The 27,567-nt window shown below is 42.0% G+C and overlaps 1 protein-coding gene across 2 annotated transcripts in view; it reads right to left on the bottom strand.

Annotated features, from left to right (window-relative positions):
• GPR39 (G protein-coupled receptor 39) overlaps nucleotides 1–27,342 on the bottom strand; it is a 220,743-nt gene extending 193,401 nt beyond the window's left edge. Inside the window, exons 1-2 of one of the 2 annotated variants that reach the window (XM_045826264.1) lie at nucleotides 27,247–27,342; nucleotides 26,008–26,971 (exon numbers count right to left, since the gene is read on the bottom strand). In XM_045826264.1, the coding sequence (XP_045682220.1) occupies nucleotides 26,008–26,863 (856 nt within the window). In that variant the 5' untranslated portion in view covers nucleotides 26,864–26,971; nucleotides 27,247–27,342. The other variant, XM_045826262.1, reaches the window with a different exon arrangement.
• Between the last annotated feature and the right edge of the window lie 225 nt (nucleotides 27,343–27,567).

Raw genomic sequence — 27,567 nt, 5'->3', positions numbered from 1 at the left:
TCTACGGGGTATAAATTAGTACCTTCTTTTTGCTCTTGAATTTCTATGTAACAAAAAGACATTTAAAATCTTCCCACTGTTTACCCAGACTCTAATAATAGAAATTATGGGGACTATGGGAACACACACACACACACACACACAAAGGACATGACATTTAAAAAAAAAGAATATAAATAAAACATACACCTGCACATTGGAATAATGCAATAGTGTGTGTATGTAAGTTAATGTCACAGTAAAAGCAGCTGCATCAGGATGATGAATCATGAATGATTTTAAATGACTGTTTTATATTTTTATAATTTTAAAAAGCTATCATATTGTCATACAATTTAAAAAAAATATTTTATAGTTGTTCAATTACAGTTGTCTGCATTTGTCTACCTCACCACTATCCCCACCCTAGCCAAACCCACCTCCCTCCCTTGCTTCCACCTTCCCCCACCTTGGTTTTGTCCATGTATCCTTTATAGTTGTTCCTGGAAACACTTCCTCTCTTCCCCCCATTATCCCCTTCCACCTCTTTTCTGGTTACTGTCAGATTGTTCTTCATTTCAATGTCTCTGGTTATATTTTGCTTGCTTTTTTTCTTTTGTTGATTAGGTTCCAGTTAAAGATGAGATCATATGGTATTTGTCCCTCACCACCTGATTTCACTTAGCATAATGCTCTCCAGTTCCACTCATGCTGTCACAAAATGTAGGAGCTCCTTCTTTCTCTCTGCTGCATAGTATTCCATTGTGTAAATGTACCATAGGTTTTTAATCCATTCATTTACCGATGGGTGCTTAGGTTGCTTCCAGTACTTGGCTATTATAAATTGTGTTGCTATGAACATTAGGGTGCATGGGTTCTTTTGGATTGGTGTTTCAGGGTTCTTATGATATAATTCCAGCAGTGGAATTGCTGGGTCAAAAGGCAGCTCCATTTTTAGTTTTCTGAGGAAACTTCATACTGTTTTCCACAGTGGCTGCACTAGTCTGCATTCCCACCAACAGTGCACTAGGGTTCCCTTTTCACTACAACCTCTCCAACACTTGTTTGTTGATTTTTTTATTATGCCAACCAATTTTAAAAAGGGGAAGTGAGGGGTGGAGATTACTGGAGTAACCAGACAGACCCTAGAGATGTGACCTAAGAGCTACATGCAAGTCATCAGGTTCTCAGGAAATGAAATACGTCACCCACTCACTATGTGTTCACTAAATCCTTTCTGATGTTCTCAGTTTGTTCTCATCTGGAAGAGCCCTTGTTACTCTGAACAAAATTACAGCAAAGCAAAAGGAAACTGGAGAAACTAAGCCATTCTCTCCTCCTCTACAGCACTCTCAGCTGACAGCTTGGGGTTCTTCATCAGTAGCAGCCTTGAAACAATCACCAGCCTTAACAAGTTTGCAAAAGCAGCTGCAAAATGCCTTTTCTCTGAATTCCACAAGTAGGTCTAACTCAGACTCCAGCAAATGAGTTTAGAGCATGAAGTTAGAGCCTAATTCTATCACTGAGTTTGGACAAATCTCACAACCCTAAATACCAGTAAGTAACAGAATTCAACTATTTGCTGGTGAGACTAGAGAAAAGTTGAACAGTTGGGGTAATTCTGACTTGGCATCAGTACAAGAACACAAATGGAGGCCCATATAAATATTTAAAAGTTACAAATCAAGCCACCAGATTATTCAGTAAGATGTGTTCTAGCCTCCTCCCTTGACACATATACCTTTATGACAACAAAATTTTTAATGTGTTTAAAGTTATGGTTTTTTATATGACCGAAAGCTGTGAAATGTCCAAGATGAACAAACTGTTGATCACTACACACGTCCAGGTGTTCTGTTAATGTGCCAGCAATGTTGCATGAGTGATGGAATAGAAACAAAAGTAATTCATAAATCATTAAATATCTGTTTCATACAGTTTATTTATCTGGCATTTATTTTGCTAAAAGTACTAATTGTATTGTTAAAAAATAAGTGTTCAATGTGTATTCCATTGAGAATAGTGATTTAGATGATAAAAATATAATGTGATTATATTCAGTCTATAAAATTGGAACATATTTTCTACCAAAAATTTAAATTATAATAAATATTAAAATTCAAAATTTCTATTAAAATTAGGAGACAAGATATTAATTATATTGAATTTTTATCAACTATTCATATTGGTATTATTTAAGTAAAGCTGGTTTTAATTTATTTTTAATCTAAATTAAATCTTATTTAATATTTTTAAATAAGACTAGCTCTAATCGTAGCAGCCAATGCCTTTCTAGTTGCCAGTGTAAAGCGTCAATTATCACCTAAACCTACACATAGTTCAGAGTGATATGAAATTTTTAATATTGGAAAAGGTGCCTTAATCACCATGTGCTGGGAAACTACCAGTATCTCTGGAATCACAAATTGGAACAAAAAAAGAAGGAAGAAAATAGGTGCTCATCTCTGTTGGGAAACCAATATTCATTATATGAGAATCTAATGCATCTCTGCTATCTTAGAAGAAGAATTTGACAAGATAATTAATTTGTTTTTCCCTCTTACCCAAGCATTTCTGCTGCTCAAATCTTCCCTGCACACCAAAGCAGGGTCTGACTGCCATTTGCAGTAGTACAGCCCCAAAACTTTCATGGCCATCAGACGTGCTTACTTTTTGTCTCAAGGTCAGTGGCAAGAGATATGGGGGAGCATTTCCCTGGGAGCTGAGCAGTGTTCATCCCAGTCAAGAGAGTGGATGTTTAAAGTTATGGGCAGGGATCAAGATTCTGAGTGGTAGAGCATCAGCATCAGCGTTTTTACTGAGCTTGCATGTGTGCATGTGTGTGTGTGTGTGTGTGTGTGTGTGTGAGAGAGAGAGAGAGAGAGAGTGATCCATAAGGCCCAGAGCCAGAACCCTTCAGACTCAGACATAAGGACCAAACTGCAGAATTCCCAGGTTACATGGAGTGAGTCTGAGAGGTAGGAGTCTACACTTGTCTGGGCAGGTTCCAGTACCACGTGCCTCTCAGAGCATGTGCAATCACCATCCTGAGGGTGATCTTAGTGTTTCAAGGATCATATTTTTCTGTTTCTTTGACCCAGCTATTTTACCTGCTTTCCAATTGAACCACTGTGACTTGTTCCAACACAGAATGAAAAAAGTGGTTTGGTTAGACTTCCTAAAAGAGAGAAATGTCTCCAATGTGTTCCCTTTCTGACTTTCAAGGGCAATCTTGACCACACAGGCTTTTTGCCTTTGTACTGACTTTAGAGCCCAAGTAAGAGGTAACTGCACAATTAAAGAGAAACACCCTCAGAGGAAGTGTGACGGGGATTAAAGAGAAATAATGTCTTAAAGCAAGTGAAATTTATAAGCTTGAGTCAAAACACATGGGAAAGATAGTCCTCTGCTGAAGAATCTCCTTCTATGGCCAAACCTTGGAGAATCTGAGTCTTAGATCACCGAAAATGTCCTTTCAGGGGTTTGCTGACACACACTCCCCAACCCCATCCCATAAATCCTAGTTGCATGTAAATTTAAATTCATTTAAACAAGTTGTTTTCCTCCCAACATCTAGCATAACAGCTGAATTAAAGAAATGGAAGATTGGACCTGATAAAGAAGGAAAATGAATAATTCAGGTTTATTAAATACTCTATTTCTGAGGGCCCTTTCTGGTGCCCCAACACATTCCCTTCCAATGTACAGCACCAACCCCAGCATTTCATTACATTGTTTAGTTAACACAAAAGGCTCCTGACTTGAAGGACATTGAAAGTCTTATTCTTCCTGTATTCTTAGCTCCTTCCAGGGTAGGCCTTCAGTAAATATTTGCTGTCTGAAAAAAAGTGCATGTGTGCATGAAAAGGTCTGTCCTGGAAAATGAATTCAGTTTCTAAACCAAGAGTTTATAAACTAACTTTTGGAATGCCACATATTTGTAAGCAGAAATCTGCCTGCCCTGACCAGGGTTTTGCCTCCCAGTTGCTTTTACATCCTTCTGTTGTCCTGCACTGGAATCTCCCAGGGAGCACAGAGGTGTCCGCACTTGGGGCCTCTAGCAGAGGCCAGCATGAAACAGGGACACCACGCTCATCTTCATAAAGAATCAAGGAATGAAGAATAGAAATAGCCACTAGATGCAAGCTCCTCATAAGCTTTAGGTCAGCCTGCCTAGGATTACAATTTGAATAGGAATTTCTGAGAAGGACTCATGGTCATGGACAGCAGTGTGGTGATTGCTGGGGGGACAGGGGTCTAAGGGGACTAAATGGCAATGGAAAAAAATACAATAAAAAATAAAATAAAATTTAATTTAATTTAATTTTAAAAAAACAGTCATTTCTGATTGCTAAGGCATAGACAAAAAGCAGAGAACAGTATGTCCTTCAGGAGAACAAAGGAGGGCAGGTGGGATGGAACATTAGTCCAGTTCGCTCTGATCCCCTTAGAGTTGGTAAAAGTTTGTCCTATTCTCTCATCTGTGTTGACAAGAAAAAAATCGGAGATGTCTTAAATTAAATTACAGCAGGCCAGAAGGTGGGAGGAAGAGACAAGAGAAGTTAATTAGTTAGCAGCCACAGGCCCACACCAACAAAAGATGGCCCTTGTTCATGAATGCATGTTGAAATTTGAATCAACTTCCAGGCAGCTACAGCTATTATATAAAATGAATAGCTGACCACCAGACGCCACTGAATCCTGCTTACGCATGAACTTTCCAGACTATTGCCCACAATCAATCCAAAAGCAATCATTACTTCTTCTTTACACCCACCCCACAACTTTCCCCACTTCACCGTTTCTCACCCTCCTTATCTAGAGCCAGTGTAAATTCTTTCAAAACACCTCACACCTTTCTTCCCCAAACTCGCTGCGTGAAAGGGCCCAGTCAACCCCAGGCTGGCAGCCATGTGTGTCCTCTCCATCCAGCCCCACCGTTGGGGGTTAGACTACGTGCCCCAGGACCTGGACCTTTTTCAGACCAGCATATCCACCAAATAAGTTATTAAATATTTAATGTATTTTAAATCCCAAAGACTAAAACACTTTCAAACCAGAATATGCTCTAAAGTGCTCACCATTCATTCCTTCCCTTTGAGCCTGACATCAGTGGTTGTTAAGATTTGTTAACTGGGGCATCTTTCTTGTGTCTATCAAGTCATTAATCAAAACACTGGTTAAAACACCTTTAAACACCTTTACGTGTCCACTCATGGAATCACATTAATGTCAGGGGCATATCTAGCTGCTATTCCCCTTTTCTCTATCAATCCATCACCTCACTCACCTTGCCTCTCCCCTATGGAGCTGCCCATGCCTCTCAACTCATAGCCCGGGGAAGGGGCAAAAGGGGATTGGAACTCAGCAGTCCAGTTCAAGTCCATGTTCTGCACTCAGCACACCCTTGGCCCAATCTAGCCAAGACCCACAGCTCAGGCTATTGTGAGGCAGATGGAAAAGGTGTTTTCAGAAGTTTCTACCACATTAGTACTCATTGCAATCATCCACTGTCAGAAAACCATCACTGATCCTTTGCTGGACATTTCTTCCAGTGGTAGCACCAACAAGAAAAAGACTCTGTCCTTGGGAGAAGGCTGGGGTTTGTGACCGTCTGCCAGCACAACAGGGCTCTGACCTGTTTTTCTAGACATAGAGCTGAGCTTCAGGAAGTTGCTTGCTATCCCCAACCCTCTGTGGCCAGCGTTCTGCAGCTACAAGACCACGGGGCCATAAGGGCACAAACAGGTGCCGTGCTGTGGTCCAGCCCACAGACCCTGGCCCACTTCTTGAGCTCCAGTTCCTTTGAGGACAAGTGTGTGAAACAACCTGGTGCAGCCCCACAGGAAGAGGGACACCTGGCAAACTAAAGATGCCTCGTGCTGTCTACTGGTGTTCACATTCTTTAAATAAACCAACAAATACTGGGCCAAGGAAACAAAATTTATCCCAGTCACCTCTAGGCTATGTTTTGTGAGATCCCACAAGGACTCAGGAAAATGGATGAATACTCTGTGTTCTCCAGATTTTTTAAAAAATCACAGTTCTCTTCAGAGCCATCTAAACCTGTGTAGGAATGGGACCACTTTAGGAATGAGCCCCCAAATGATAGTCAGAAGCAAATTAAAGTGTTTCTCCCCAAATTATCCTTTTTCTGGAAGGTATTCTACCAAGATGTTCCCTGTACCTTTTGGTTCCTTTTGTAAGTGGTAGCATTTTGCTATATGGAAAAGATATGGACTGTCTCAAACCTCTGCCAAAGGCATCTAATTTTCCTGTAACAAAATCCCACCATTGTCAAGCAGAGCCATGTCTAAGCCGCCTGCACAGGACAACTCTGTATTTTCAACAGAGCTGTTCCAGTAATCTGTCCTCCTTCACTGCCACATTGTATCTCTGTGTTTGAAAGGCTAGTTCTACCCACAATACCTTTATTTTGAGCTACACATTAGTCTGTCTTCAAGATACTATTACAAAAAAAAGTGGCCACTCACCTTTGTTTTTCTCTTGATTTTTTGAAAAGTATAAATGATGGCCTTGGCTACATTGTCACTTTCCAGGTTTAACTGCTTCTTTAGATCAAATGTCACATTGCATGCTTGTTATAAATAGCCAGCTGGAGAATGAAGAGAAATCACGTTTGCAGTTTGGCCTCCCTGGTTATTCATGTTGTAGAACAGAAAGCTGCATCACGGGGGAATATTCTTATGAATGTTATTATAAATGGCACTGTGGCTACAGCCCAGCCGTTTGGCATTTGGCACTAATCACTGATGTGCCACATGTCAAAAGAACTAAACGTATACATACTCAGTGCTACACAGAAATGTGCCTTGAGGAAAGCAGGGGAATTCCTGACAACTGTGGAGTGAGGAAATGAGCAATTGCGTGCCTATTTTTCCCTTCTATCCAGAACATGGGCCTGTGTGCCCTTAGGATGTGACAGAAGGCAGGGAGGATGACTAAACGGTGATTCAGAACTAAGTAAGGCTTCCAACATGAAACAATGATTATGCGCATAGGGGCCGAAGGCACAGGTCAGCAAACTTTTTCTTTAAAGGGCCAGATAGTAAATACTTTAGGCTTCACCGGTCCACATAGTCGCTGTCATATATTTTTTTCTTTTTTTCTATAATTCTTTATTAATGTAAAAATCATTCTTACATTACAGGTTTTGTGAGCTGCACAGAGATAGGCCTTGCCCATCTGTAGTCTGATGACCCCTGGCCTAACCAAATTAAATGGTTGTCTGCCAGTGGCCCCTGGCCAACAGAGCACATAAAACTCATGGAAGCAGCTCAGGATCCTGCTATCTGAGTTGGAGGTATGGCCTGATAATGCATAAGCACAGACTGTACATGACTGACTGGTTGCACCTTGCATATCTGTTTGTCTTTGCCCTTTGACTACAACCATGATCCTTCTGGCCAGAAATGAAAATGTCCCTTCCAATTAAGTTCAAATGCTGCCTGCTCCAGGAAGCCTTCACTCACTGCTGTAGTACACTTATCCCTTCCTTGAACCCCTGATGCTCCCTGGTACGCCAGGCTCTTCACATATGGCAATATTGCATATGACAACAGGTACTTAACTCCTAACACTTGAAGCTTTACAAAATACTTTCACCAGGATTGTCTCACTCGAGTTTCAATTGCAGCCACAGAGAAAAGCTCTTAAAGGTCAAGTGTGTTGCCCAAGGTTTCATTAGTAGGAAGAGACTAATAGGACTTGAATCCAAGGCTGTGTGGCTCCTTACACTACTCAGCTCCCTGGTTTTCCCCTCACCTGTCTGTCTTCCTTCCCTGAGGACCTGAAGTTTCCTTAAAGTTGAGAACATGACTAATGCTTCCCTGCATCCCTCCCAGACAGAGCCTGAAGACTATGGGCTCAGCACAGAATGGTTGCTCAGAAAATACCTCAGTTTGACTTATTGGTAAAGCCCAGACAAGCAGGTGGAGAAGAAATTAAAGATCATCAGGTACAAGGAGGGAAAGAGAGTGAGGCAGCCACTGCTTGCCTCAGCCACAGGCCCAAATACACTCCTCAGTCACAATGCATTCACCCAGGAGGTGATGCCAGGAGGAGCCTCACACTGTCTGATCTTCAATACCTTCATGTCTTGTCCCCCACAACCCTTCTCCATTACACACATTCCCTGAATCTTCCTTCCCAAGCTTTTTCCCATGAGCATCTAAGAAGCAGTATGGTGTAGGGCAAAGCTTTTCAAATCGTGGGTCAAGAATTATTAGCGAGCCCTGACCAGTGAGGCTCAGTGGGTTTCCAGTTCACTTCCTGGTCAGTGCACATGCTTGGGTTGCAGTCCAGCCCCCTGGTCAAATCACTTGCAAGAGGCAATTGATTGATGTTTCTCCCTCACATCGATGTTTTTCTCCCTCACTTTGTCCCTAAACCCTTCTCCTTTCTCTAAAACTAAATAAATAAAAAATGTTTTAAAAGAATCATCAATGATCATAAGATCAATTTAGTGGCTCAGGTTGGCATTTTTATTAAAGAAATGAAAGAAAAGACCAAAATGCATTTTATATTCTAAGGTAAGGATGGGTGAATATTGTTTGGTGAAATTTTGGTTTGCTGTGTGTACATGTGTGCATTTGTATACTGTGGTGCAATATGAAAGTTTAAGCAATTCTAATGAAGTGTCGATACCACAAGATCTGGAGCCTGCCTGCCCAGGATCAAATTCATCTCTGCCATTTGACTGCAGTGTTACCTTAGGCACAGTCCTTAAACTCTCATGAAGAGTTTATGGATTAAATAATTATATACACCTCATAAAGTTTTTGTGACAACTCAGTGAATGAATATATAAAAGGCTCTTAGTACTCAAAAAACCCAACAGTTAGCTGCTATTTTAGTACTCAGTCACCCACATGACCTGGGGGAGATACACCTGTTACCCCATCTGACTGAATGGAAACTGAGGCAGAGAGATGGACAAAGCAGAGAGCCAACCCAGAACCCAGAGTTTTCACCTCCTTGCTGCCCACAAAGCAACACTATCCTACATCACTGAAATTTCTTCCAGCCTGGAGGCTCTTTACTAAGCTTAATATAATTACAGATATTACCTGCCACCAATATTTTGCTGTTTTCTGTTGAGGATTGATGAGACACTGTCTCTGAAGTGCTTAGAATGGCTTGCAGACAAGTGCAGTATAAATGTCATTTTAATGTTTTCATTATTTTTAAAATGAGCAAAATGGAGAGAACGTAATTTCAGCGTCTCAAGTTTTAATGGGCCTCGGGAATATGGATTCTGGGAACAATTGGCTACCAAGGCGACTACCTCTCAGACTGACTAGCACGACGTTAAGTCATGTTTAAGCCATCAACTTTGTTTATTTCAGAATGAAAAGTCATCTTCACACATCAGCCCCTCAGCCCAGCACAGTTTTTTGTGTTTTTGGAAATAAAGCTCAGCTTGATAATACTCTTTTCAAAATTCATTTTGATAAATCAGTTGCCATGACCAATAATGCCCTGGCCGTACAGGTGCATGAAGGAAATATCGTGTTCATTTATCAAAAGCTCCCACCTAGAATGGGCTGCCAAGGCCTGGAGCCACTCTTGTTCTTGCAGTAATTTCTCACAGAGTAAAGGTCAAAGGCAAAAACAAAACAAAACCCCACAAAACAAAACAAAAAAAAATCAAGAGAATTCACTATAAATAAGCTTCATTAAGATGATTTTTTTAAAAGAAAGTCAGAGCCAAACAAGTCCAGAAGTCAGGGAGCTTAGGGAGTGTCTGACCCTAAATCCCTCCACCTGGGAGGAAGATAAAGCTAAAGCCACCCAAGAGTGTTCCAGAGGTTCCTCAAAGCCATCAAGATTCCCCTTTCCTGGGTTACCACTTTTCATCCGTGAAAAGGAACTTAACACATTTTTACATTGCAACAGGCAATGATGCATGATGGAATGAAATGCAAAGGTCCACTCATCTTTACAATAAAGAGGAGACATCACAGACTTTACTCCATGGAATGCTTAAGACTAGAACCCAGGTCCCCCTTTGGTGTTATTTCTATGTAGACTTTTGAGACAAACTCCTCAAGCATCACCCCTTCATGCTTTCTGAAACAAGTAAGGTGAGACTGGCTCAAAATGATTCATCCATAGCCCAGCAAGGACTAAAGCAGTTCTCTTGAGTCCTCGACCAGAATTCTTTCTATAACATGACAAGGTTACTGCAGGAAAGTAGATTTTATTAAGAATCTACTTTATGCCAGGCACTGCACTGGGCCTCCATATACTTCCCACTGAAGCTCACATCAACCTTTGGGGTCAAACAACACCCAGTGTAGAGATAATGAAACTAAAGTTCTGAACTGCTTGGCCCGAGGTCACACCCATTTGTGAGTGATGGAAGGGGATTGGAACATGTACCTTGTGTGCTGCTCCACAGCATTTCTTTGTAGGTCAGGAGACTATGTTCACATACTATATTCAATTTATACTGACAACTCTCTGCCACCTATATTAGATCCTAATTCCTAGAATCTGTAAATGTTACCCTATAGGGAATAAGGGTCTTTGCACATGTGGTTAAGCCTAGGATTTTGAGACAGATAGATTATCCTGAATTAATAGCATGGGCCCTAAATTCCATCGGATGTGTCCTTATAAGAGGGAGGCAAAGGGACACTTGACCTATGTAGAGGAGAAAGTGATATGAAGAAGAGATTTGAAGAGGAAGAGATACTGGCCTTGGAGATTGGAGTGATGTGGCCACAAGCCAAGGAGGGCAGGCAGCCACAAGAAACTGGAAGAAGCAAGGGGGTGATTCTCCCTCAGAGCCTCCTGAGGGTGTGTGGCCCTGCTGACACCTTGATTCTGGCCCATTGAAACTGGTTTCAGGCCCCTGGCCTCCAAGTCTTAGAACACACATATATATATCCATTGTTTTAAGCCACTGAGTTTGTGGTAGTTTGTTAAATAGCCACAGGAAACTAACACACTGCTCCTGCCATCACTCACATCACTTAAGACAGAATTCTTACATACTTACAACCTCATCCACTGAGAAGCCCACATGCCTTATACTCTCTCCACCTACTCTCATGTGTACAGCTCATGTCAGGGTCCACGGGGAAGGCCCAGAGTGTGTGTGACTCCCACCCAGTAGTCACCAAGAGAAGAGCCTGTGAGGACCTGTTTTGGAGAGCAGCTTTTCTGCTTCCCTGCTTGAAACTATCAACCCCAGAGATAGAATCTAGTTGATATGAAAATCAAAGATGAATCAGCATGTCAACATGAAACTCAAACATTTTTCTCAACAAAAGTCATCACAAATGATTGTTTTTCCTTCTTTAAGAATGTTCTGAATTTCCAGAAGGCAATGAATGCCCTTTGTTTATTCCCTGTTTTTTTATGGTAAATATTCTTCACATCAAATGTGGGATTTTATATCTGAAATAAGAAGTCCTGACTTCAGGCTAATACTATATGAAGACATGAGTGGAAAATGCCCAAGGAGGCAGACAGCGCATCTGTCCCTGAGGCACGGCCACAGACCTTTGTCCTTCAGGCCAAGGTTCTGACAGACACTGATTTTGTGGTGATGAAAAACCACAATCCAATACCTGGTCAGTGACCCGGGTAAATGAGTCAGGTTCCTAAGCAGGAAATACACCCCAGTGGATTTGGCATTAACCAGCCTCCTGAAAGCTGCATTTGGGAAAGAGGAGGCTCTGCTGCTGGTCTCTTCCCCTATTCTTCTAACTGACGCACACACCAAGATGACCTGACCCCTGGGAACATCACCAAGGACTCAGCAAGGAAAAGGAGATAGAGAGAAAGAACAAGAACAGAGTGGGAGGAAAGACTGCCTGGAGTGAAGAAACTCAGTAATGATGACACTAATTTCCAAGCTCCGTAAGGCCCCAGCAGGGGGTCTGTTGCGTCTGCTCCTGGCTCTGTCACCTGCTTTCCTGGGCACAGTGTCAGCTCTCCTGTGGGGACCAGGTGTCTTATTCCACGCAGTCTTGCTGACACTGTCCATCATGCTGCCCTACTCTCAGCCTCAATCCAGGGTCAGAGCCTCACCCCAGGGAACCTGACCCTTCATGGAGTGACAACAAGATGGGTGAATGCCTGAAGCTGGTATCTCCTAGATGGTGGAGCCTAAGCATGCTGTCCATGAATTTGTTCCCCCTAGACCCATGAACAGTCTGGGTTTTCATCCTTTCCTTTGACTCTGTGAACTACTCTTGATGCTTTCAGAAAATTCCTTTTTTCTGCTTAATAAGTCAGGATCAGGTTCTGTCTTGGCACAGCCACCAAATTCAAGATCTCTAAGACCAGACCCAGTCTGCCTTTCCAACTCCTCTCCCCACATTCTCAGTGCTGGTCTCACATTGGAATTACTGATAGGGCTTCAATAATACCTAAGATCTGGGTGTGAATGCAGTGGGGCATTATTTAACACTGGGTGATGCCAGTGAATGGCAGGGTTATCAACTACCACACTTCAGGACTTCTCATGGGCAAACCTGTGGATACACTGTTGATTCAGAGCCCATTTAACACCTGCACACCTGCACTCCTCACACTGTCTCCCCACCTGCAACACAGCTGGTGCCCACATCAATCTTCTTGTTCTCCTTCCTGCCACTCCTCTTCTCAAAAGTATTCCTTGGCTCCCCATTGCTTTCAAAATGCAGGCCAAATCCTTTAAGTCAGCCTTGAGACCTTGAATTTGGTCTCCACACTTGACCCAATCTACTTTCCAATCTAGATTCACTATCAACTGCTCCCCTCTGGGTTCCCCACTCCAGTCCAATTGTCCTATTACCTGTTATCTGACATGCAGAGTTCATAGTACAAACAAACAACAGATTACTGCTATTACAGATTACACAATTACTACTTTGTGTTTCTTTTATATTTTGTTTTTTTTATAATACCTGGGAGAGCTAGAAAATTGGTTATGCAACCAAGAATCCTATCAGGTTATCCCACCAGACTATCCCAGTGGAGACCTGCATGCAGAGGCACTGCCAACACCTGGCCTAGGACACTGCCCTTAGTTCTCCTGTCATTGCTCTCTCTATGCCATCTTATCACACACTAGCCCTGTCCCCAAAGACACTCCATGTGCCTGCTGCTCCTTCCCATCACTCTCTTCCAAATGAGAATCTCGTGCCAGTGCTGATGACTAATGCTGCCCAGGTCACATGCTGCACCCAGGCTGCAAGGGACTCTGGGAAAGCAAGGGATTCTTGCTCACCGCCACCTTGAGGAAGCAGGACTTAAAACGAGGAATAGTCCCCAAACATAAGAAAGGTGCTTGAAAGCTTCTGGGAAGCCTAAAAGCAAGATAAATGTTCACCAGGCTTGGCATCATTATCCCTTAACACCCACAAGTAGTCCTCCAGCGGGAGCACATTCTCTTTTAAGAGCTCATCCCTCTGCTTCTGCAAAGAACATAGACTTTGGGGTCACATCCCAGCTCAAATCTCAATGGGTGATAGTCTTGAACAATTCTGGAATATGGATTCCCTCATGATGGTGAGGAACAGGCCGGCCCCTTGGCTGGCTGGATCCAGTGCTCTGCCAGCCTTGGCAGCCAAATCCCAGAGCAGAAGGAGCACCAGGAAACATGTTGAACAAAATAACTACTTTGAATGCGAATGAAGGGCCAAATGCCTCATTTACTGCTCCACGCAAGTCCCCCCTTAAATTTTCATATAACATAAGAAGGGGAAGCCCCCCCCAAACTTCACTGAGATTCCATTTTACCACTCTGCAAATGGTGGCTTGGAGCCAGTTTTAAGTTTCTTTTTAAAAATAAAGCAATGTGAAGTTTCTTGTGCCCAAATGTCATGGAGCAAATTCCTATTACAACTACCCAGCAAGCCTTTCATGGTTCTTATTTTATATGGCGAATTTAGCTATTCCCATTTCATCCTTTTCTATTCTTTTCAAATTAAAGAATTCCCTCCTAAAGAAGGGTTGTAAATGAGTGCTCCTCACACTTTTAATGTGCATAGGATTCACCTGGACCTCTTACAATGCAGATGCCAATTCAGCAGGTGTGGGGTATGGCCCAATGCTCTACATTTTAGTATTTGTTTCCCAGATGATATTGCTGCTCCATGGATCACACTGTGAATATCAAAACAGCAGATATTTTGGGGATGGGTGAAGTCCAATTAACTACTTCACTCACAATTCTCGAGTCCAGGACCAGTTTACTTCATGAACAGCCCAAACTCCCCACTCTTCATCAAGGGTGTTTTTTAGGCTTCCTCCTAGAAGGCTCCACCTCCATACTTTGATGCCCGAACTAAAGAAATATTAAGCTCTTTGAAGGGGAGAATCATCATCTTAATCTCTACTGTCCAAGTGATATAATGCACATTTTAGACTTTTGTAAATACTTGATGAATGAAGCACCAAAATGAAACACAAAGACCTGTTAGAGTGATTTGAGCAGCATAAAACCAGTCCAGGAAGGCTTCCTGGAGAAAGTGGGCCTTCAAGAGATTCAAAAACCCCAGGCCCAAGGATATCCGCCTGCTTCTACATAAGTTTCCTGCATCCTCTGGAAAGCAACCTTCAATCATCAAGGCCTCTCATTTGCCTCCTGTCAAGACAAACTTGAACTTGAGAAACACTACTACCTATCAGCTGCCCTTTAAATATACAAAATTTGTAGCTGTCATTTCAACATGCTATTTAATCCTTAAAAATTGCAGCATATAAAATGTAGACCCATAAATTCCCCAGAAAGTCTTGTTTCTGCTGAGTATATTACATCTTCCAAGGAATAATAATACATAAATCCAGAGACCAATGCCGTTAGCTCTTTCCAAACACCTTGTGTGTACTGTTTTATTTCTAAGGTAAGCTGGATTTTCTTTTACCCATTACTAGAGAAAGAGAATGGCTTTTCTCTACAAATTCAATGAACTTCATCACTCCCAGGTGGGCCTGCCTCCTATTTCTGCATGCCTTTGGTCTCATAACCAGTTGGACATTTAACAAGTACAATAGCAGCTTGGTGCTGTAGCCTTATATCCTGATCCCTCTCTGTCAGATTCTGGTAACACCACTGCTCTCCAACTACCAGCCACCCTTGAGATGTGTAAAGCAGTGTAATGAGACATCTAAAAAGCCTCTGGCTGCCAGAATAGCTCTTACACACAGTAAGTGTAAACAGGAAATTTTGTCAAATTTCTCAACTGGCAGAAACCCTGACATCAGAAAATGATAAAGCTAGTTATCATTTTCTAAAGCTAGTCTGAGACATCTCTCTTATTCAGACTTGCTTTCAGGACTGGGGTTGGAAGGTTCTGGGAAGCAGTAAAGCTGCCCATTCATTGATTCACCAAACATTTGTTCATCACCCACTAAGTGCTGGACTACAAGGAAAAAGAGGTACTAACTAGATCAATCTAGGACGATAGCTAGATCAATCCACTATAGTCTTCCTCTCTGAAAACTGGGTATTCAGGATTCCAAAAATCCAGCTGTTAGGACACAAACCCATGAATTTTCAATTACCCAAACAAGAGTCTAAAAGGCCACCCAGATTTCCATGTTGCCCTGGAGTTTGCTAAACTTCCTAATCACCGAGCACTTAGCAGGTGCTCAATGAATGGTTGATAAATCAAGAAATGGCTGGTCCATGGGTGCAATTCCTGGGTCATGAAACTTTTCAAAGAGAAGATTCTAGAGCTTGGGCCTGTCTTTGATGATATAATTAAGTCAGGAAAGGTATTTATCTTGGAGTCCCCTTATCAGAGTTCAGAGTATGTGTTTGTTTTTTATTGCTACTTAACAAATTAATACAAATTTAGTGACTTAAAATAACCTATTTATTAGCTTACATCTCTGCAGATCAAAACTGCAGGCACAGCAAGGCTAGGATCCCAGCTCAGGGTCTCAAGGTACTGAGACTTTGGGAGGAATCCACCTCTCAGCTCCTTCAGGTCCTCATTCCCTTGCGGGCTGTCAGATCTGGAGACTGCATTCCCTGCCAGTGGTCCCCTCAATCTTCACAGCCAGCAGTGGAGAATTTCTTCCCTGTGAAGTCTCTCTTATGCATCAAACCTCTGACTTCCCCTATCTCTGACCTCCAGAGTCAGATTTAAAGGGTCATGTAACTTGATTAAACCCACACAGAAAATCTCCCTCTTTTAAAGTCAACTGACTTGGTACCTAACTTACTTCTGTAAAATCCCTGCACAGCAGCATCTCAATTAGTGTTTAACTAAGGGAGTAGGAGCAACTATGTGTACACTAGGGTTCAGGAATTTCAGAAGCCATCTCAGATTTCTGCCCTACAGAGGAGAGGAAAGGCAGGTAAAGCTGAAGTGACTTCCTGAATCAGAGTTTGTGTGGTTTCCCTCCTCCCCAGGAGCAGTAGTCATGGTCAGGGATTTCAAACCCTGAACCTATAGAGTAGTGCACAGCTATTGTGTCTCCAGCCCAGCAGGGAAGACTGAAGAAATATGAGCATGCAAAGTCCTCAGGGAGGACTCAGGGAGCTCCAAGGAGAGTCAGAGACAACAGTTGGGCCTCCAACTGAGAAATGACTGAAATGGCTCATCATTCCTAGGAAGATCAGTGCAGGAAGTCTTCAGGGAAGAGAGGGGACCTCAAATAATTGTTGAGGAATGGGTGGGCCATTGTACAACAGAGATAAGCAAGCATTACTATGACCCACTTCCGCTCCCTGGAGCTGCCTCCTGACCTAAGCAATGTTGGGGCAGCTGGGGCCTCTCTGTGAGGAAAACATGAGGAGCTGAATGGAAGCAGAGTTCCTCTCTAGCCACGGAGAGCTGCAACAGTAGCAAGACTTGGGAAAACCAGGAGCCAGAGGTCTGGCTAATGGCTGGAAGAACTAACTGGCATCAGCTGTTCCATTGGATTTGCATCTCAATAAAGAGTTAGTTGACTCTTTTCCACTCTGGGAGCATGACAAGCCAGAATTTTGACTCAAATTGAAATGTAACAAAGACCGTCACCCCAGGGGCAGCTCCAAAAATGTAACTGTGCTGCTTTACTCCTTAAAGCCCTTCAGTGACTCCCAAGTAGAAATTTCAAACCCCTTAACTTTGGTCTTGTCTGAATTGGCCTCGAGGTGGCTAACCTAGTCCACCGGCTGGGCTCATGATACATTAAAGGGACAGCTACAGAGCTGAGCAATTCTTTTTCCCTGTTCACAAAACCCAAGCTTTCATGACAGCTGCCTAACTGAAGAGGTCAAGAAATCCAGGTTCTTTAATCAAAATCAATCTTCAGTACCTGCTTTTTTCTTCCCTGAGGTGATAAATCTCATGGTTCAGACTTGTGGGCAATGGCTGCAAGTAAATGCAATTCAAGAAGGTGACAAAACCATATTGTTTGAATATTTTCAAAATATTGCACCCACTGCATCCTCTTTCCATAACCCTGACTACCCCCTTGTTAACAAGTGGCAAAAAGTCCTGCTAAGAAATAATTTTTAAAGTTGTCCTATTGCATTAATATCTTGTTAAATGGAGTTTAATGGGGATTGCTAAATACTACCCTGGTTACTTTCATTTCATGGTTACTTCTGGCAGATACATAAAGTAAAAGCTAACATTCAGCTTAACACAGACTGTTCCTCTGCCCTCGGGAGATAAAATCTTGTGGCCTCCATGATGATAGCTTGACTTTTCAGAGACTTGGGAGAAATCAGATTCCTTTCAAAAAAAAAAAAAAAGCACCTTTAGTTTCAAACTAACCAGAAAATTTTTGAGGAATGATAAACTTCTATAGGAATGCATGTTCAATGGAAAACAGAACATTGTTTCCCAATTCCAAACCAAGTCTCATTTATTTACATATTCAGTCAACACATTCCTCGAACACCTGCTGTGTGTCAGGCACTGTGCAAGGAGAGAGGTAGTGTTAGGGGTCAAATAGGGATAGTTCTTGCCCCCAAGGAATTGGAAGGAAAAGAGAAATCAATTGAACAACCTCACAATTAAATGTAAAATTGTAACTGTGAGTCTTGTTTCGAAGGAGGTTTAATCAAGTCAGGGAGGATGAGCCACGATTCCTAGGGGAGACATAACAGTATTAACTTGGTGAGGTCTGATGCACGCAGGTACAGCATGAAATAAGACAGAAAAGCACTTCAGGCAGAGAAAACAGCATGTACCAAGGCAAAGGCAGGGGGTGGGAGAGAGTCTGGCCATGAACTGTTGTAGGAATTAAAGGGGGTCTGTGGCGTGAGCAATTAAAGGGTGCTATGGACTGAATTGTGCCCCCACCCACATTTATATGTTAAAGCCCCCAATGTGACACTATTTGAAGATAGGGCCTTCAGGAGGTAATAAAGATTCAATGAGGTCACAAGGGTGGGACCCAAATCCAACAGGACTGGTGTCCTTATAAGGAAAGGAAGAGATACCAGAGATATCTCTCTTTCTCTCTCTCTCTTTAAGGACACCCAGAGAAAGGGCCATGTGAGGCCTCAGTAAGAAGGCTGCTATTTACAGACCAAGGAAGACATTTCTCACTAGAAACCAACATTGCTAGCACCTTAATTTCAGATTTCCAGCTTCCAGAACTATAAGAAAATAAATGTCTGTTGTTTGAGCCCATCAGTCCAAGCAGACTAATACAAGAGAACTGCACTTGATACCATTCGGTCAGCCGCTGACCACAAGGGGTCTTATGTTAAGGATTTTGATCCTTATATCAAGAGCCATGAAAAGCCATTGACAAGTTTGAATTTGATAGGGCTGTGGATCAGGCCATCAGTGAGATATCAGGGGATGCACCATGAAGAACAGCCTGGACAAGGCAAGAGTAGATTGGACATTGCTCCAGTGCTCACATGTCAAGTCAGGTCTCTCTCCTAGAAAGCAGACTTGCTGGAAGCAAAGTGGAAAAGGTCATTGCAGGAGCTTGAGCTCTTTGAAGGTACTTGCAAATGAAGGTGCCCACTAGACAGCAGGACTTAGGTGAGGCTGAACACTTATCTGTTTACAAAAGCTCACAGAAGTAATGATGACCAGTCTTCTCTCCAGTGCTCAGTAAGTAGCCAAGGAGTAGAGGTAGAGGACAAGTAGGATTGCCCCAGGGTTGCAGACCACGCAGAAGGAAAAGGCAGTGAGAGATGACCATTTCATCCAAGTGTTAGATCAGAGGACCTTATCTACTGGGGCAGGATGGGGTTCCTTGATTCCCAATTCAATATTCTCCCTCTGTGCCATCTCAGCTCACACCTGGCTTTTATTCTGAGTGGTTTTAGCATTAATAGGCTGAATGCTTTGCTCAGCTGTGGCCTCTGCTACTTTGTTACACTTTGGCAGCCCCCATGAGGCATGCAACTAAGACAGATGAACAGGCTTGCTAATGAATAGGGACTGGGATTCCAATATTCCCTTCCACAAGAACTATGCATCTCACCAGCAGAGAAATGAAATCTTTGAGACAGCCTGATTATAAAACTAAAGCGGCATTATTATATTCATCTGCCAGGCTGATCACAGGACACTGCAATTTATGACAGATATCACAAGTAGAAAAATAAGCATGAAATACCATTTATCACAGGCACATCTACACCAGCAAAGGGAGGAAGAGAATAGAGGCAATAGCCTGTATATTTGAGGCAAAAATTTTTTCCTGACATACCCAAACATTTGAGTCAAAATAATATCTTACACTAAAAAGTTGCTAATTTTGGTAACATTTCCCTGCAAGATTGAGTTCGAATGTCCCTTTATACCACAGAAAAAGCCTTTGCTAAGAAAATTACATAAATATGATTATAAGACCAGTGTTTAAACTAATCAAGGAAACAACTATATGTAAATTATTTTGGCACTTGACACCCATTTCCATGTAATCAGTTGATATACACTAGGGAACAGAGATTGATTTCAAATTAATTTTATTTTGGGGGTTTGGACTGCACATGGGGTGCAGAATTTTGTGAAGTCAATAAAAGGGGAGCTGGAGAAACACGTGAAGCAGGTGCCATGCCTCTGACAAATGCAAGTTTGGCCCAATTAGACCAGTCAATCCGGAAAGAAGGAAAACAGACAAAAGTGGTGCCAGGACAGGTGCTTCAATGAGGGTGATTTAAATAGCAAAGAATTTAGAGAAGCCCTTGGGAGAAAGCCTGCTATAATCTTACTAAAAATCAGGCACAGAGACCATCATACAGTTTTGTCAGAAAAATTATGACCTCAAAAAGCCACACTTGTTTCATTGTGAAAAATTTTTTAGAAGAATTACCATATAATTATAACCTGCTTGATAAAATATAAGACAAATTTCTTTTCATAATATTCACTTTTATTTTTACAATGAAGTCCCAATCAAACCTCTTTTCACATGAAATGTTGGACTCCATTTGAAGGAACTAACTTTAAAAGGTCTTGTCAGCTACTGATTGCCCTCAGATAAAGAAGGCCCGCTGTCAACATCTCCATTCTTTCTCCCCCTCTTCCAGCCCCCCCCCCCCGATCCTCTCCCCCTCACAGCGTTCATGTGTGGGTACATGCACAACCAACTTTCTATCTACATTTAGGGTCTAAAAATCAAGAGGATGTGGTTCTGATCTTCTCCCTGGTCCATTCCACAAATATCTAAATACACATCAAAATTCTTTTTAGATTAGTCCATTACAGCAGCAACTCTGAATGTTTTTTCCATCGAAATACACATGACGAACAGCTGAAATAGCTCAAGTGGGAGCATGTAAGAGTAAAGGTCAAACACACAGGATGGATGGTGTCTATATTCAAGATTTTCTCCTGTGAACAGCCTAAGGTAATGTCAATTCCTGACACCTCATGCCGTTCCTTCCCTTTTCCTCCAACTCAGGGGAGCAACTTTGGAATGCAACACAGTGGAATTATTAGAGTCCTGAGTCTTCTCTGATGTTTATTTAATTTTGTAATTTCATAATTATCTGTAAAACTTTTTTTTCAAAACTTGTAGTCAAGTCAATCACTGCACTGCAGACTTCTAGGAAGCAGATATAACCTAGTCCAAATTAATTATGCTCTTGTAAGTTACTAATTAAACTACAGTATACTTTATTTTTTAGAACTTTACTACAAATTTTAATATATTCAACTAAGTATTCTTGATCAATTTAACTATTTTGTATTTATACTCTAAGTTAATTTAATATGTATCATATTTGATATAAGTCAGTAACAAAATATTCTGTACAATTTTTTTTTCACCAGCTTTGAACCAAGGAATTCTGACTGTTCCAGTAGCCCAACCCTATTATTACAGAAACAGCTAAAGGTTGTTTTTACTGATGACTGATTTTCTTAACTCAATGATTTAGCATATTTCTGAGTTTTTCTTCTGATAGTCCCATATATTTCTCACTGATATTTCTCAGTTTCATCATCTACTCTCTGTCCCTTTGGGTATATATACTCAGGTTCTTAAAACTGTTTTCCATTTTCTATTAAATAGAATTAATTTTAGTGTCCTCTTCAATGAACTGGTATGAGAATAACCAGCTTGCATGTAGCATATGTTCAATAAATTGTAGCTATTATTATTATTGCCCTTAATATTCATTTCTGAAAGTTCTCAACATGACATTTTAATTTTTAAAGAGACTAGTTTTGTTAGTTTTCTATTACTGTTATAAGTTACCAGAAATTTAGTGGCTTAAAACAACATACATTTATTATCTTCTAGAGATCAGACATCCAAAATTAGTTTTAATGACCTAATATCAATGTGTTGGCAGGGTTGCATGATTTTCTGGAGGTTCTAGAAGGTAATTTTCCTTACTTTATCCAGCTTCAGAGACACAACTGTTTTAATTTATCTTTTTCCTTTTTATTGAATGTATTGGGGTGATAGTGGTTAACAAAATTATATAGGTTTCAGGTACACAGTTCCACAACAAATCATCTGTGCACTGAATTGTGTGTTCAATATCTTTTTTTAATAATTCAAAGTTTATACTTCTTATTCCCCTTTACCTTTTTAATCCATCCCCCAATCTCCCTCTCATCTGTTTGTTCTCTGCTTCTATGTATGAATGTTTTTATTTTGGTTTGTTAGTTCATTTGTTTTGTATTTCTAGATTCCACATTTAAGTGAAATCACATGGTATTTGTCTTTTTATGTGTTATTTCATTTGGCATAATACCCTCTAGGTCCATCAGTGTTGTTGCAAATGGCAAGATTTCATTCTTTTTTATTGCTGTGTAATATTGCATTGTATAAATGTACTACATCTTCTTTATCCATTCATCTATCATTGGACACCTAGGTTGTTTCCATGTCGTGGCTATTGTAAATAATGTTGTAATAAATGTAGGGGTCCATATATCTTTTCAAATTAGTTTGTTCATTTTCTTCAAATAAACACCCAGAAGTGGAATTGCTAGGTTGTATGGTAGTTCTATTTTTAATTTTTTGAGGCCCTCTTTATTTCTTTTAATTTTTTTTAATCCTCACCCAAGGATATGTTCATCGATTTTAGGTAGAGAGGAAGGGTGTGAGGAGAGAAATATCCCGACCAGGGATCAAACCTGCAACCTAGGTATGTGCCCTGACGGGGGAATCAAACCTGCAACCTTTTGGTGTATGGGATGACATGCCAACCAACTGAACAACCCAGTCATGTGCTCCATATTATTTTCTATAGTGGCTGCACCAATTTATAATCCCATCAAAAAACAACTGTACACTTTATTTAAACTACTCTGTCATTCCACTTTGAGTGGGTGATATCTAACAACAAGCCATATGTGCAGTTGACACAAATATGGGTGTACTTGGGCCTGGATGTCACATGCACTGAAAACAGATCAAAGTGAAAGTTGAGAGAGATGAGGTGGAAGGTCCAGAAAAACCTGTTGAACTGAAGGCTTATTTTGCATATCCTCAACAACTCTGGAATAAAGGGTCAAATCCACTAGTTCCTTATCTCCAGAAGAGACAGGAATCCAGATGTCTTGGCATCAGATAAGGATTACCATGGCCATATTAACTGTAACCTTGCAAAAGGTAATACATCTAGTACTAATTTCTCACTGAACTGACAAAAGGCATGAGGAAACACTTGTTTCCAGGAATGCACACTTTTATGTTATCTTTGTTTCCTCCTGCGAGTTAATTGACAGCTAGGAAGCATTCCAGCATCTCTTTCTCTCCCAGAGTTCCCAGTTTGTTTCATTACTCACCTCAACTAGACTGAAATGCAATTGCAAAAGATGTAGAATGGAAAATTAATATTTTCTACATAGAATTCCTCATCTTGGGTAGATTTATGAATTTCACTTCTGTTATGCAGAAGTTAGCATTTTAACAATGAGGGGGAAATCCATAATTGTTTTTTTATTGCCTCAAGAGCTCCAAAGACATCTTGTGCTATGTCATCATTTACATTTCACATTAAATGCAAAATGTTTGAAATGAGCTAATATTTGTTTTAATTTGATACATCTGTTAACTGAAATACTGAAAAAAAAGCTAACTATATTAAATTCAGTGATTTGTAAACAATTTATATATTAATTTGTTCTGGGTTATAAATGCCCCAAAGTTTATGTTTTATGAAACCCAAAAAATTGCATTGTATTAATCTAATGGATGCAGGCCATAATTGCTTCCTCTTCACTCCATTAATTTATTTCCTAACTTGAGTTAATTAGTGAGGTTCCTATTTTTAAAAGCTCTTTAAATTCATTGGGAGAGGGGCACATTTGCAAGAACTGCTTTGAAAACCTAGTGCAGAGGAAATGGGCTAAATACAAAAGGTAAATTTCCCCAAGACATTATTGCACATTGAACATCTGATTGCCATTCAACAATCTTTATGCAGGGAGCACAGTGGGTGATGAATACATACTTATTACAAGAAAGAGGGAAAGAACTAGAAGGAAGGGATCAGCAGTGAGAATAAACTCATTCCAGGTGATTACTAAATTCATGAGATATCTCCAAGATTCTGTTCATCTTTAAATAAAAGGCTTCTGATTTTATGCTACAAAATGGAGACTGACTTTTTCTTGGAACAATAGCCCCTGGGAAGGGAGAAGATGTCTATTCATAGAAATATTAAAAAATCACAGAGATTAGTCCAATAGAAAACAAAGATAAATCAATTATTTTTCCTTGTTCAAATGCAACCTTAATATCCTTAAATTAGAACAGAAGATAGTATACCGAATATTAAAAAAAAAGGAAGGAAGGAAGGAATTCATTCACACTAAAGTATAAATTACTGTTAAAAGTTTAAGATATGGCTAAGGGTGTTTAGGGGAAGGGAGAATGAGCCTTTTAACAGATGTTCAAGGGCCATGGGTATCCAACCCATGGCCCAATGGGCCACCTGCAACCCAGGATGGCTATGAATTCAGCCTGACACAAAATCATAAATTTACTTAAAACATTATGAGATTTTTTGTGATTATGTGTCACAATGTATTTAATGTGTGGCCCAAAACAATTCTTCTTCCACTGTGGCCCAGAGACACCAAAAGGCTGGACACCCCTGCAAGCAAATGAAATGGTTATGCCTTCTTGCAATAAATATTTTGGACAACAGCCAGTGGGTGAGACTGAATTGAGCTGGTGCCTTTCCCAAGTCCCCAGAGTTACCTACTTATGGTACTTGCAGCAACACCACCAGCCCCAATCTAGGTAGTACCTTCCTTATCAAAGTCCTGCTTTATTTCATTTTCCCTCTCCAGTCATTTTCTTACCCTGAGAAGCAAAGTGAAAATTTGGAGTAGAACTTAAGTGCATTTAAACTGAGTCTTCTCTTCTCTAAGCCTCAAATTCTATGAAATGGAAATATAAATCACCTAGCAAAGGGCCCGATGCAGAGTAAGCATCCAAAACTTGCAAAACTCCCTCCTTTCACATCTCACAGATACAGTCAATTCAACTGTAGACACACCAGAAGCCAGAAGAAGTGATAGGACAAGACCAGGTTCTTTCTATTCTCTTCAATTGCCTTCAAATTTTCTCTCGTGTCTAATGCTTAGTCCTGGAACCTGTTACTCCAGTTTCCCACACCTAAACAAACAGCACCATGATTCATTCTTTCTCCTGCTGCCACAATGAAAAGGGGAGAGGGCAGGGGAGAAACGATTGTTACATCAACTCTCCCTTGACTCACATGCCCAGATCTTTTTCTTGTTTCTAAAAAAATATTTTTTAAAACATTCACTCACACAAACTTTATGTGTCTCCATTAAAGCCTTGTGTCCCAGAGGGACCAGGCCCCTCTTTTGAAGGCTTGGGGGCATGCAGATGATGAGTTCGTTTTTCCTGACAGAAGGGCCTGACTTTAAATATTTTCATCACAACAAAAATTTGGAAAGCATAGAGTTTTGTCTGCATGGGAATTGAGTGTTTTGAATGATCCATCAAGTCCCAGGAATCTGTGAAGCCAGATTTTCTGGGTCAAACAGGTGGGTGGCCTCCTATGTTTCTCCACTCTCGGTTAAAGAACAGACCCACCATGACAGAAACTCAAGCCCCGCCTTGAGAACTGCTTGTCTGAAAGCTCCAATTTCATAAAACTAGATAGATTGACCTCAGGAATAAAATAGCAGCCTGGGGAGTGTGTTTTCCTGACAACCTTGCTTCTCCAAAGAAGAAAAATGGGAACAAAATTATAACTGTCTGAGAAAAATTCTCCTAGGTAAAGATAGGCAAAACAAGAATGCTATCTTTTATCTCTCCAGAACTTGGTCCTTCTCAAAGGATTTTCATCTCTCCTGCATTACCTAATTTGACCCTCACATTTCTCAGTATTTTCATCTCCATTTTACCCAAGATACTTTGTGACTCGCTGGAGGTCCCAGAGGTGCTATTCTGGAATATACCCAGACCTTCTGACTCCTGGTCTAGTGCTCTTTTAACCGTAATCTTAATGTCCAAACACAGAGAATGGATCAACACCTCTTCAGCCTCCAGAGCTTAAGTTTACACTTGTAAGGCAAGATTTGCAGTTAAGAAGACCACAGGGGAATTGGGGCAAGAGAAGGGGCTGCTCCCGGGCCGCCCTCTACCAGGACTCACTCAGGAAGAGGATGGTCTGCCTCCTGGCCGCCCTGCTCTCCTCGCTCTCGGACTTCCTCAGCTGTGTCTGCTGCCCCTCCCCGGCCAGCATCCCCTGTTTGCTCCTCTTGAGCACCTGCATCATGTTCCAGCACATGAAGGCCACAGCGACCAGGACCACGAGGTAGACCACAAAGGCGCTGAAGATGCTGGCCTGGAAAACAGACCAGCGTCCGGAGAGGTTGGTACAGATGGACATGTTGGAGGTCTCAGGGTGCTCGTGGTGGCGGGTGAGGGAGCGGTTGCAAGAGAGACCCTGGTGACTGTGCACGTGCAGCAGGGGGTACTCAACTCCCATGGCAAAAAGCAAAGGCAATGCCACCAGGGTGGAGGTGACCCAGACGAAACCAATCAGCAGCTTCACCTGGCAGGGCCCCGACACGGCCTTATACCGGAAAGGGTGGCAGATAGCGACATAGCGCTCGAAGCTGAGTGTCAGTACATGCAGCAGCGTGGCGTAACTGCAGGTCTCGAAGAGAAAATTGTGAAGTTTACAGGAGAGGGCATAGCTGGGCGTCGTCAGGGGGTTCCAGATGATGCTGTAGAACTCCATGGGCATGCCAATGAGGAAGACCAAGATGTCAGAGCAAGCCAAGCTCACCATGTGATCTGTCACCTCCTTCTGCAAGTAGCCTTTCTTCTGCAGCACCCGGGTGACCCGAATAGTAACACTGTTCCCCAGGATGCCCACCACGAAGATGACCAGGTTCACCAGGATGAGAGTGATTTTGATCCAGGTAGCCACCTCGAATCGGGGGATATGGCTGTGATCAATAATGTGGGAGCAGTCACCACCGGAGCCTCTGGGTGCAGCCATCAGGGAGGAAGTCACACCGCCAGTCCAAAGACCTCCACTTCTTTCCTCTCAGAGGAGCCCGAATTTCTTAGCTGTAACTCAGGAGGGCTTTCTCTCACTCAGGCTTACCTGGAAAAGGTAATTTAGTATTTCAGGTGCTTTCATGGAAACTTCCTGGAGCAGCCCAACCTAGTAGTGGCCCGGGAGTCGCCTGGGGGTGGAGTTTGGGGGCGTGTGTGGACGAGTGAGGCGGAGAAAGCGCAGAGGAAGGAGGTTCTAATCTGGCCGAGAGAGAGCCCTGCAGTCCGCAGTGTGCAGGCCCTTCTCCTCCGTGCCCCTGCAAACTCTGCCCTGCAGCTCTCCGCCCCCCTCCGGCTGCCTGGCACTTGCAGGCCCCAACTCACCCTCCAGGAGCAGGCTCTTCGGTGCTGCTGGAGGTGGAGTGGTCAGGATCAATCATTAACCGCTGACTGTGCTCAGCGGCCAGGCTACAGGCTCAGCCCAGCCTCAGAGTTTGACTCAGCTCCTACGCAGAGTCCCGAAATCAGATCTTGGCTCAGGAGCTCCGGGCCAGAGTGGCCCCACCTCCCCCTCCGCCCACCCGGCCGCTCGGACACAGCTGTGGCCAGCTGCCGGGAAGGTATCCTAGGAAGCGCAGCCCAGGGGGACTTGGAGTGTGCTCCCGGGCTCCTAGTCCAGGATTACTACTGGAAAAGACAAACTTC

The sequence above is a fragment of the Phyllostomus hastatus genome, unplaced genomic scaffold, assembly GCF_019186645.2.
Source record: "Phyllostomus hastatus isolate PE091 unplaced genomic scaffold, TTU_PhHast_1.1 phas_scaffold_60, whole genome shotgun sequence".
NCBI lineage: Eukaryota > Metazoa > Chordata > Mammalia > Chiroptera > Phyllostomidae > Phyllostomus > Phyllostomus hastatus.
Note: the sequence above shows the minus strand (reverse complement) of the source record. Positions and strands in the feature narration are given on the sequence as shown.